A 13162-nucleotide genomic window follows, 5' to 3' on the forward strand; every position below is an offset into this window, starting at 1 on the left:
GTGGCTCCCAGTTTTGTGCGATACAATTTTATGAATGCAGGTCTTTAAGTAATTGACACCCATGCACACGTTTATCTCCACTTACAGTTTGCAAGCCGCCATAGAGATTGAATGTTTTATATGGATCATTAACATTAAATTGTTACGTTTGTAAAGCAGACTCCATATTTAACGTTATTTTTTTTCTATTTAATACAATGTGAGCCGAATGTAATAATCACGCTAAACGAGCAATATAATATGCTTTAATTAAAATTAAAAACTATAATCATGGTATATGTGCCGGTAATTATATATTTTTTAAATCTAAAAAGTACACTATAAGATAATATTTTACATTTTTTTTTTCATATTGGCATTAAATAAATAAAAGGAACAGATTCAGAAAAATCAAATTATAAAAGAAATAAAATCAGAAAATCGCGGATTTTTTTTTAAATTATAATAAAAATAAACTACAAATTTGTTATTTACTATTTAATAGTTTTTTTTTGAATTTGATATGTTTACAATTGTCATTGTACGGCTGTGAGCACGCTGGTTTAAGATATATCGAAATTTAATAAACATATATTTGATAAAATAAAGAAATATCTTCAAAATAACAAAGGTCATGAGTCAAATGTATAATTTATTTTAATATAATTATTATCTCTACATCATTACTATGTGGAAACATAGCAATGGGTAATTACACAATTAAAATTTATATATGTACTTAAAAATAAATATGTATTATACACATATATAAAAGGTAAAATACCTAAAATTATATTTTTTTCATTTGATCTAAAATTCATAAATTATGAATGAATTTTCTACTATAAATGATACTAAAAAAATAACAAATTCAAAACAAAATAGAAAATAAACTGTCTTCAGAATACTGTTTGTACCAAAAATAACCACGATCATGTTAATTTTATTGAACATTTAAAACAACTTTTATCTTAATTGTATCCTAGTGACATCTGTTGTAAAATAGTTGCACTTTATTCAAATATAATTAACAGTGATTAATAAAAGAGTAAAGTATATAATAACTGTATATACCTTTTTTTTTTACAAAGTTTCGATAGTTAAATAAATAGAACAGAAAAGTAACAAGAAAATAGCTGCAACAATATATTCTTTATAATTAAATTGATTATAATAAAAAAAATGTTACAACTAACACTATAGTATTGATTTATAATCTACTATTCGTTAGATATCACATTTAAAATAACATATAGTCATGCCAATCTAACTTTACATTGCTCAAAAATTTTAGAATAATAAAAATATCCCTCGTAATAATCGAATAATAATGACAATAACATTAGTGCGAAAAGACCCATCGTATCGTCATCGAAAAAAGTATTAAAGTTTGTGCAGCGCCCCTATCGGGCGTAAAGTACACCAAAAATCTCATACTAATTTTGACACAATTGATGATGACGATACCAAGGCGTTTCTCGCAAATATTCATGATAGATCCACAGAGAAGGAAACAATCAAGGACACGTAAGGACGTATTTGACAAACTCATTAGGTCTGGTAAGAAACGGCGCTATTAAAGCAGTAAGTTCTGTCAAATTATACGCAGAAGTAACTAGAAAATGACACATAAGATAAGACATGACAAGATAGACCGACAAGGATATCTGTCCCGTTAAATTCTGTAAGAAAATATGTAGAATTTACATGGGAAATGGCAGCAAAAGAAATATGACGTGACAGCTACAGTACGAAACGGATCTTGTAATTTTTTTTTTGATGTTGACAAGGGGCAGTGCTATCACATCCTTGTTGGTCAAAGTAAAATGAGATATAGTCAACGATATATGAACCGATGAGAGGCTATCATAGTTGCTTGTCACTTGTTGAATATATATTAAACCTACCTAGACATAGAAAATGACATAAAACAAAAAAAAAATTGACAGCTACAGTACAGGGGGATTTTATATTTTTTGACGTTGATAAGGGGCGCTAGTGAGCTGTCATAATTTTTTTGATTTATGCCCACCAGTTAAGACAGCCTTGTCGGTCTATAAAGTACGACATGAATCTTGTGCCACTTTTTTGACATTGTCGGCGCTACTGCGGTTGATTTAGTTTCAATATCATCACAGGATCTATTTGTCCGTCTATATCTAAATGACTGCACGCAACCAATGATGTTTTGACCATAAGTTTGCCGAAACACTTGTGTTGTTATCCTTGTTCGTTAATAAGAGGGCCAACGTACGTACGAAAAATTGCGTTACATTTCAAGGAAATAATTAAATTTCTCCACAGAAAAAAACAATAAGTAGACACAAATATTGAAGAGGCCATTGAGCCAAATAAAAGACAAAGCGAATAATTACTATTGAAATAATAATAAATACAGATGTTCAGTAAATCAATATTCATATTGATCACGTCAGTTACTATCAGTTCCTCAAAGTAAATACGTTTCGTACCGTGAGTACTATGAAGACCTTATAGTTTAGAACTTGTTTCTTTTATTCAGATCTAAAATAAGAGCTACTTTTATAATATTATAAAAGTCTGGTAATGCTCAGACAATACAAACATTGGTCTCTTAGTTTTTTCCTTAACGTCTACGATGATTTAAGAAAAATATAATAATTTACCTTAGTGTTAATGATTTGGACCCGAAGATTTTTTTTTAAATGTTAATACGTTAAAAAACTGGAATGAACTTTATCATGATAAGGGAGCGTTTGTACTTGTCAAGTCTTTATTTTACTCACTTAATTCGGCCAAATACTAAACTATCGGATACATATATAAATATTATTAATTAATTGAGATTATAAAATATTTTTTTCTGTTCATTTTGTACCTAACGAAATTGATGTATGGCAATTTTGTATTTTGCGCTTCAATACGCAAACCATCATTGACGGAGATCATTCTTGTAACCGTAAACGATTTGATTAAGATGATCTAGAGATGTGTGATGATGATTTCGTCGTCAATCTCATCCTTCTCGTCATCTTCTTCTGGTGGCTGCATCGCGGCATCTGCGGCGGCTGCTGGGTTCTCTGCAATCGCCTTGAGACGAAGAGCCTGAAATAATTAATATTATACATCAATATTTTTAGACATTATTAGTTAGAAACCTTTTGCGCGAATGGCGCGTTTTCTTTACTTAACTCGAACTCAAGTGTCAGATTGATTAGTGGGGGGAACTAAACGTTGCTATTTTAATAAGGCTAGTGTTGCGCCGGTACACCGGCACAGTGTCGGATTATCTTCCTAACAATATACAGATTTACCTTAGCAGATATGCATTGCATAAAGACAATTTTTTAAATTTTAAACTGCATTTTATGTTTGAAAGATATACAAGCTTACCTTTCTCTTGTGCAGTATTTCAACAACCATGTATCCAAGGAATCCAATGAGCAAGACGACCATCATGACATATAGCTTCATCCTGGCACATAAGTGAGTGGAGTATGCATAGGCGACAACGAAGCCAGCACTCTCCCATAGCCTGTAGTTAGAGAACGCCGCTTCCTTGTTTCGTCTAAACAGTACTCCGTACAAGCCTGTAATACAAGAATACATATTTCAAAACTAGAAACGAAAACTTTATGCCCCTTTTTAAGTAAATTGCGAGAACAGTTGATTGCGAAATTTAGTACATTTAAATAAGAAAAAAAAATTATGGTCGAATTTCAAACCAATATTCTAACACTAATTTTAACGAATACGTAAGACTCTTCGAGAATAAATAAAAAATACGAATCGAAAAATCTTAATCGTTTTTATCACAAATCGTCACAACGGAACAGACATTACAAAAAAACTTCCTTTCAGTCGAACAAAAATATGCATATAACTTTAACAATTTTAAGTTTTATCTACTCCATTAAATACTAACCTAGCATGTGTTGCAATTCCAAATTCTGAGGTTATCCAGAAAAACGCGGATGCGCAGACAAATGGACAAATGTATAAAATATATATTTTCTTTGTATACCTCAAATTTAAGGTTATGTATGATTTTTTTTTTTTATTCTTACATACATTCCAATTTTATTATATTGATTGATAAATTGACTTAATAGGATATTTGATTGCGTATGTATATCTTTGATGTAACGTCAACGACCTTATGGGTTTTATCATGTACGTCGATTTCTATGTCGAACAATCGAGTATACTGTGATGTCAATAACTTAAGTTGATAACAAAAACTGGTTTCGTTATACCATCTATCCGTGTTTGCAGCACCCAGACAACCATTTAAAACATTGATATCACAATTTTAAATGAAAATAAGTCAGAAAAAATAGCCTATTTGTTCTTCCAGACTATGTTGTATAACTTTACCAAATTTCGGCAAGATCAATACAGGCGTTGTGGAGATACCTTCTAACAAACATACATCCATCCAAAGATTTGCATTTATAATATTAGTAAGATTAAGGAGCTTCGATCTGTGTAATATTACAATTATTTTATACCGTTTGTAAAAATATTTTTAATCATCGACATCGGTTCGACTAAACAATAGTCGGTCGCAGGCTATGGGAAAATCCTAATACTAAGTAAGCTATAAAAATATTTATATGCAGACATTTAAATATAAAGATGTTGGCATAACAATTAGATAACGACATTTTAAAAAGGATTTTAAACAATACGCAATTTTAAAACACAAACATAAAGAATGTTGGATATACTAAAGAATGAAGATCAAACACGTATGAAGTCAACCAACCAGCATTGGGCCAGTGTGGTTGACCTAGTCATCCCTAACTTAGGGAAGGCTCAGAACCCCTCAGTGGGGACGTATAGCTGATGATGAAACAAATATAGATGATAGCAATTTGCAAAAAAGGGGATTTTAGACAAAATCCTCTTTTCCTTCTCAAAAACGGGAATTTTAGAGAAAATCTATTTTTAGTGTTCGCTAGCATAATAAATCAAATTTCTGTGCTATTTCTCTCTAGGTCTAGTATCTCTAGGTACTATAATATTAGTCAGACAAATTTATAAGATAGAAACTAAACTCGCAATAAATAAAAGGTAAAAAAATCTTTTTTTTAATTTTCAATTTAGATAAAACTAGATTCTAGTTAAGTTAGAAGTTTATCTATGTAAATGGATGATAAATTAAGCACATTAAAGTTAACTTTCAAAGCTCGAGATTGCTATTAATAGTATAGAGCGAGCTATCATGCGAAGTACTTTTATTGCTTATCTATATATAGAAGGAGGTTTTATATCCCCGATAAGTAACTCATCGTGATATTGAGTTTATTATACCTATTCAACGGCGATACATACTCAGATATTCCAATTTAAAAAATTTATTATATTGTTTTTGGTCTTTAAATATGAAAACTCAATTTGATTTAAATTGCGTCATTAAGCAGTTTGTAGGTAACTAGCAGTCGCCCGTGCGCGGTAAGTTAAAAATCTTTAATTAATAGCCCATATGTTCTTCCAGACTACGTTCTAAATTTATTCCAAATTTCAACTAGAAAGTAGCCATTCTGGAGATGGCTTCAAACATCAATCCATCCATCCATCTAAACTGTCGCATTTGTAATATTAGTAAGAAGTGAAATAGTAAGATTGGTCTTTGTACACGAAACCTCAGTTTGATTTAATTTAAATTGCGTCATTGAAATTTTGTACGATAAAAACAGTATTACGTAATTTTAAATATTTTGTATATACATACAAGTAACTAGTACAAATTCAATGATATAATGTGGCGACTATATAATAAATGAGCACATTATTTAGATGTATTCAACATTATTATCTCAGTATGATATCTATAATAATATTATAAAGCGGTAAAGTTTGTTTGTTTGTCTAAACGCGCTTATCTCAGGAACTACTAGTCCAATTTGAAAAATTCTATTTTTGTTGGATAGTCCATTTATAGAGGAAGGCTTTAGGCTATATAACATTACGCTGCGACCAATAGGTTTATTTAATTCCGTACGGACGGAGTCGCGGGCGACAGCTAGTATATATAAATTATTAAAAACAAAATGATAATAACTAGTCAACATCTAACACAAGCTACTTGTAGTCAGTACCGTCTGCTTAAAGTCGTCCGTGTATGGTTGCTTTAAATCTCAATCATATTAATTCCGAATATGAAACATGGAGTTAGATGTGTAAGGAATCCGATTGGTTAAATTAATTTTAGTGTTTTGAGGTTGTTGCCAATCTAAAGTTATTTGTCATCTTTACGAAAGGATGTATAATTTCCATTCAATATGTAAATCCTGGCATCGAGCGTGTAATTTTTAAACGTATATATAATATAATATTTTTAATATTTTTTGAAGTTATTATACGTATTTTGAATTGGTTATGGTTATTAATCTTTTTGCACCGCACGTAAGTTGAGAACCATCCAAAGGTCGATCAGTAACCAGACCGGAAATATTAATAATTAGGTTTACTGATTCTAATAACATTGTAAAACCTATAATAATTCTTTATGAGATAGTCCGAAACAAAGAAATTAACTTTAAAAAACACTTTATCCAATTTCAAACCTTGAATTATTTTACTTCTTACTAATATTATAAATGCAATTTAGATGGATGGATGAACAAATCGTTTTTACAAGGTACATCCAAAACGATTGCATGGATTTCGCTGAAATTTGGCATAGATGTAGAACATAGCCTGGAAGAACACAAAGGCTACTTATTAAGTTTTTTAAGATTATTGGTTTAACTTTCGTAAGGATCTTTAGACAAGCCTTTATGGTCCTTGAAATGGTTATAGGAAATAATAGATCAATGATGGGATTAAAAGTACTAAAATCGTCAGATATTTGTGAAAATTTAAACTTTCAGGCGATGAATAAATTACAGTTAAAAATTGCAGATAAATTATATTGTTATATATTTAGTTAATTACATGTGAGTTCAGGGTTGATACTAGTTTTGTCTGAGTCAGAAATTAATAGCTGTAACCTGTTTTACAGGTGGAAGGCAGAGGCGCGACTTCGTCTGGCTTAGATAAGATACTAGCTGGGTTGGTTAGGGAAAGGCGATGAGCAATTCTATTTATAAACCAAGTCTTGCTTTTTATGAGTTAAAAATAAAAATCCAGTGTATTGGATGGCAATCAGAAATGATTCATTGTGTACGTAAGTTACAAGCGAGGATAAAACGATGAAATAAAATATAAACAAAGTAAGGAATATTCTAAAAGAGCTCATAGCTTTTATTGAAAACTGCACTACAATGTAACATAGTGTAGTCAATATGATAAATTTGAACACCTAAAAAGACTAACCGTGTGTTTCTGAAACCAAAATATCAGTTTAAAACATTGTTATCTCTGTTTAACCAAGGATATTGACAGAGATGATATGTTTTACGTAGAGATTTTAGTATCAGAAAGCCAAGGTAAATTGTTTAATTTTTATTTCGTCCTTTTTTATAACAGAAGGGGGGGGGGAAACGAGCAGCGGGAGCACCGAGGTGTTCAACGACGCCCATGGACATCGGCAATATCAGAGAAACTGCAGATTCGTTGCCCGCTTCTTGAATGACCCTAAGTCGTAGCGGTTTGGAAATACCGCCGAGGACTTCGTCCTTAATCAATGTAAGCTATTTAATAATGAGTTTAACGTTGTGTAACGGATAAAAGTTCCCACGTATACATATACTGTAATTGCTTACGCATACATTAAGTGGATTTTTGTATACTTTATAATCCACAATAATACACCCATAATTACTACAATTCGGTCATTACAAAGTCAACAATAAAACGATTGTCCGATTTTTTTTTTGTTTTAAAACCTATTGCAATAAACAAATAAATAAAAAATTGAGTAATTAACAACATTATTGATACTATTTAAATTAAAATAAAAGAAATCGATATCCATTTTAATTGATAAAAAATATAGTAACGACCAAGCAAGATGTTAGAGCTATTTTAACTAAATAAGTATTCAGTTAGTCAGACTCGCGCCCCGAGCGTTCTGAATGAATTCCAGCTTGATACATTCACGCGTTTTTGAGAAAAAGGATCTTGACAGACAGACGGACGGACAACAAAGTGATCCTATAAGGGTTCCGTTTTTTTTCCTACGAGGTACGGATCCCTAAAAAGAAAAATCAAACTAAGGAATTATTGACATGGCATATCTATGATTATTTTTTGCTTTTACATTCAATATATACATAATTCTGGTCGATTATTTAACACGTTTAATGGTTTTTTCATTGATCTAGTAGGACGAGTTGAAGGCAGTCAACGTGTTAATATTGCTTTATTAACAGAATGTCTTTAAATCTAAACTTTGCGGAATAAAAAAAATAAGATTTGATTGTATTAAAATAAATTTTCTTTTCGATATTAAAATCTGTGCCTCAATCTACTCGCCATTGACATAAATTGGAACTGTTTCAACGTGAATACGATACAATTGAATTGTTTTCATAAAAGTGGATAGATTTTCACACCTGATTAAATAAATTGGTGCCCGGTAGTGTACAGTCAGCTGCATAAATATGGATACAGTTATAGTACTTTCGAAAGTTATATAGGACATCAGTTTCGAAAACACGTATGCACTTCACCGTCAATAATATGTATTGAAAATATACAAAACACACTTTATTATATATTTTGAAACCGAAGGTGTATATAAGTTTCTAAGGTTTCGAAAATGTATACATATTTATGTAGCTGTCTGTACATTCAATAGTATACATACACATTATATATGTATACAATGCACACGTGCAAATAATTCTACGTTTTAAAGTTCAGTGAGATGAGGATGTTGCCAGAAGTTTGCAGAAGATTTAAATTTTTATTAAGAAACATAAAAGTGATGAAAACTGTCTCCTGTAGGTCAAGCACCAAGGTGGAACAACCACTAAAACATTTTACCTGATAAAAAGAAGAGTAATCGTGTTCAAACTTACCATTGATTTGTGTCTGCCAAACAGCATCACCAACTCCCCATAATCCGGATATGACGAAGAAAACAGTGGGTGATTCAGGATTAGGTCTCCATATCAGAAGCCATACGATCAATCCGAGGTGAAGAGCTGCGCCCATGAACAGTATGGGGAATCGTCCGATGAACTTCATGGCTGATCCGAAGAGCAGAGAACAGATCGCGTTGACAACTCCGAAACAGATCATCACGTATCCAATAGATCGGATTCCAAGAGCACACGAGACGTAGGCCTGTAAAATAGTATTGTTTAAATAAAGGCACCATGATTAAACTTGGTTATCTTAATAACGAATAGTTTATTGACGTGAAGTACAAAAACCTAGTCATCCGACCCTCAAAGAGTAGAATAAATACAGAGCCGGTACAGAATAAATATAGTCAACCAGTTATTAAGAAAGTCTCAGTGGAAAGGACAGTGTATACGTGCAGGTACCAGAAAATTTTCGTTCCTTGAATTATTTAGAATTTTCGGTCTCGAAATTTTAAGTCCAAAAGCAAGGAGATATAACATGTGTTTATTACATAATTAAGATAGTAAAATGATATTATCTGAACATAAAGGTCATGGTATAGACAACTCTATTGATTTCACGACAATATCCTGTTAAAACAAGTATATTTTCAGGCCAAGTAAATGCAGTCTCTTTGGTAGAATGTTTATGCTTTAAATGTATTTTTATCAATCTGTATTTCTGTAGTGAAATAATCAATTTGTTCTAACGGTCGTAGCTAAAGTAGAAATAAAAAAGGTTTCTCGTTGAAAGAGAAAAAAAAAACTAACGGCAAAGATAAATGTTTCGTGTATAATGAACTACAAAAAAATATGCACGTGCTTCAGACGGGACCAAGATTAAATAACATTTTATATCAGATGTAAAATAATTAGCCAGATAGAGGTATTCCATTTACATGATACTTTATTGTACCAGCGTCGTATAAGACAGGATATTCTTTAAGATTTTAACTACATGTTTGAATTGTTTTTATTTATAGTTTCTAAAATGTGTGATATCCAGATAGCTAGCGCTTTTTAATATACGAGAAAAAACAATTTATGTCGATTTTCAAAATACCAATATATTATAATAATTCACCAAAAGTGTTAAGGTTAATCCATGCTGGAGCAGACAGCAAACGTTTAGAATCCAAAATCACCTGATATTAAGAAATGGACATAACTTTGCACGCTTTAATGTTGGGCTACTTGTTTTACTGTCTTTAGGATAAATGTTTTAGTTATTGTTTACCTGAGTGTAATCAGCACCAATAAACGCCTGTTCCATTCCAATCCATAGTGTAATAGGGATAAGCAATTGTTGGTTGGGTTTCTTCAGTTGGTAAGCGGTCGCCGAGAGCAATTGGATTCCTGTCAGTTCTCTGGAAGGATCCGAATTCCTCTGTTTTTCACCGTACCTAAATTTTCAAAGAATTAATTTATATGAAAAGATAAATATGGTATTACTATACAAAATAGAATCACGTTTTAGCCAGATTAATTAGAACTAGTACATTAGAATATGTTATTCAATAATGTTGAGAAACAGGAAAAAGATGCAGCAATATTTTAAAATAAAAATCGTTAAAAGCTATTATAAAAGTAAAGCGTTCTTCGCAAATTCATGAACCTAAGGTCGACCATTGACTCGAGTTAGAAGACTCGAGCTATCAAATCGCAATATTAAAAAAAAGTTGGTTTCTATGCCCATACAATGTCAATCAACGTAGGAACGGCGCTGTGCAAAAAAATTGACGAAACCACAGCGCGCGAAATTAAGTTGTTGTATCACCATCGCAATTGGAATATATATTTCGTATACATTTTTTTTAATAATTTTTTTTTCCTCTATAATATTAGTGTAGAATATACCTGGACAAGGGATCGACAAGGACGGCAACCATGATGACGGCGACGACGACGCAGGCGAGGTATATGGCACTGATCTCATATATCTCGCTGTCTGGCGGCCGGTGTAAGTTGCGGTTGTCATGGTGACCGCCGCCGATCATGCAGAAGTTGGCGCCACACGTCAGCAACGTGTTAGACGTGTTTTCACTGTTGCCGCTGTGTACTCCAGATGAGAAAACTGCAACAAGAATGTATATAAATTAATTGCAAAGATTGAACCTATTAGTCTCGATCAATATATTTCTAGTGTGTTATTATAGTTAGAAATCAAGAAATTGTACTTGTAGAATTGTAACAAATAACATATTTTTTTGTATTATCTGAAATAAAGCTTTTAATAGCCAAAAAACTTACCCAAACTGGAAATGAGGTTGCCCCACAGTTCAGCAGTTTGCCATGCCAGGAAGAAGAAGCCAAAGAATCGGACAATTATACCGTCTACTGCTTGATCGGTTAATTTAGCGTAGACACTACCAGCTTGAGTCAGATAGGTGGCCTTGGATGTCCACATTGGAGCTGCTCCTAAGCCAACCACCACCCCGGCAGGTACCAGAGTGTAGAATGCTGGATAGAATTGCGCACCAATGTAAGGCGCGTAGCACATCATGGAAAGACATAGTGTCCATTTAACCGTGAGCCTTTTGATTAGAAATGTGGGAACGAAAATGCAGGAGACGACGAGCGCCGCGTAGATTGAGCTCAGTGAAACTGTTCCAAGTCCGTCAGCAGCGTTGATAGATGATTGTAGGTTCGCAGTTCCTTGGAAAGCTGTGAACTGTACCATGAAAGCAGCGCTTACAGCTGCAACGTTCTTCAGTATCCTCCATTTTTCGTTTCTCGATAGCTTGACCTTTCCAGAAGCGTACATATCTTCTTCAGTTGGCAGCGGTGGTGGCTTGACGATATCATCGTTCGAGTCTCTGTCGTGTTGGTATGCATCGTTCTTGAATCCAGTTTTGTTGGTGTAATCCTTATCAGGGCGGGCGTCCTCGCAGCCGCCTCCGTGAGTAGCAGTCATTACGTGTTACCTCCTTTTGTCCTGTGGAAACAAACACAAAACAATAAATGATAATGTCGCATAAGGAAATCAAGGATTCGTATTGTTCAAGATAGTACTTTATGAGTAGAAATTCGTATTAAAAATGGTCCGGTTTTCTAAAAATAATTAAAAAGTGGTGCTGATCGAATTTATAGAATTGAATGGGAGAAATAATTGGCGTTTTGTAGTTTATAGTTGTGAAACGGAAAAGTCTGCAACCATCGTAAACAAATGTTGACTTTTGTTATCACCAGAGTAACACATGTTTGTGTCGCGATGTTCATTTAGGAAGGTCTGTAACAATTTCCATTAGTTTCGCATCGCACGTCACAATGGTCGACACCGGCTGTGTACATACATTGGCATTGTATTCGCGGCTCCACAAACCGTTTCGTCATGATATAATGCCTCGCTCTGTGAAAACTATGTTCGGAGTTAGGCAGCGGGCAAATCGATCATTTCTGCGGTCATACATTTTGATCTTTGATTACTTCTCTTTTACAATATTCTACATCATACTAATATTATAAATGTGAATGTTAAGATGGATGTATCTTTGAAGTTATCTCCAAAACGGCAGAACGGATATCTATGAATTTTGGCGTACATAGAACATAGTCTGGAAGAACACATAGGCTACTAATAATGTTTTTTTTAATTCCGTGCGGACGGATTCGCGGGCGACAGCTAGTACTGTTATATTTTGACTAAACTCTTATTTTAGTGTAGAAGCAGTTGTTTTAAATTACCTATCCAAATTCTATTAACACAATTTGATCGTAATATCAAATTAGTACGAAATTATATTAACAAAAACAGACGTTCCAGCAACCCAAATTATGTGAATTAATATCTCTCAAGAGTTTTATCATTAAATTAAATTAATTGACCTTTCAAAAACCGAGCATAAAATTATATCTAATAATTTATTTCGTGTTTTTTGGGAATCCCCTTAATACTATCTTTCATTTCATTTTAATGATTAATCGTTTATTTTGGTAGCAGTTTTTAAAGATGACAATTTTTATTTTGCCAACTATTTATATACTAATTGTAAATGTTTATAAGTTCTTCCAGACTGTATTCTATATCTATCCCAAATAACATCGAGATCCCTGCAGCCGTTCTGGAGATACCTTCAAACAAACATCCATCAATCGAAACATTCGCATTTATAATATTACTAAGATATATTTTCATCAAAATTATGAGAGTATTAAATTTGCAATAATTTACATCATTATATTTT

At 32.6% G+C, this 13162-nt stretch overlaps 1 protein-coding gene across 2 annotated transcripts in view; it reads right to left on the reverse strand.

The window, feature by feature from the left end:
- Nucleotides 1-1053: 1053 nt before the first annotated feature.
- LOC106126293 (UNC93-like protein) overlaps nucleotides 1054-13162 on the reverse strand; it is a 71086-nt gene continuing 58977 nt past the window's right edge. The window contains exons 3-8 of one of the 2 annotated variants that reach the window (XM_013323853.1): nucleotides 11229-11913; nucleotides 10836-11052; nucleotides 10216-10381; nucleotides 8931-9198; nucleotides 3352-3548; nucleotides 1054-3063 (exon numbers count right to left, since the gene is read on the reverse strand). In XM_013323853.1, coding sequence (XP_013179307.1) covers nucleotides 2941-3063; nucleotides 3352-3548; nucleotides 8931-9198; nucleotides 10216-10381; nucleotides 10836-11052; nucleotides 11229-11892 — 1635 coding nt within the window. In that variant the 5' untranslated portion in view covers nucleotides 11893-11913 and the 3' untranslated portion in view covers nucleotides 1054-2940. The remainder of the gene's footprint in view (nucleotides 3064-3351; nucleotides 3549-8930; nucleotides 9199-10215; nucleotides 10382-10835; nucleotides 11053-11228; nucleotides 11914-13162) is intronic. The other variant, XM_013323852.1, reaches the window with a different exon arrangement.

Source organism: Papilio xuthus, unplaced genomic scaffold (genome assembly GCF_000836235.2).
Source record: "Papilio xuthus unplaced genomic scaffold, Pxut_1.1 DF825017.1, whole genome shotgun sequence".
Classification (NCBI taxonomy): Eukaryota; Metazoa; Arthropoda; class Insecta; order Lepidoptera; family Papilionidae; genus Papilio; species Papilio xuthus.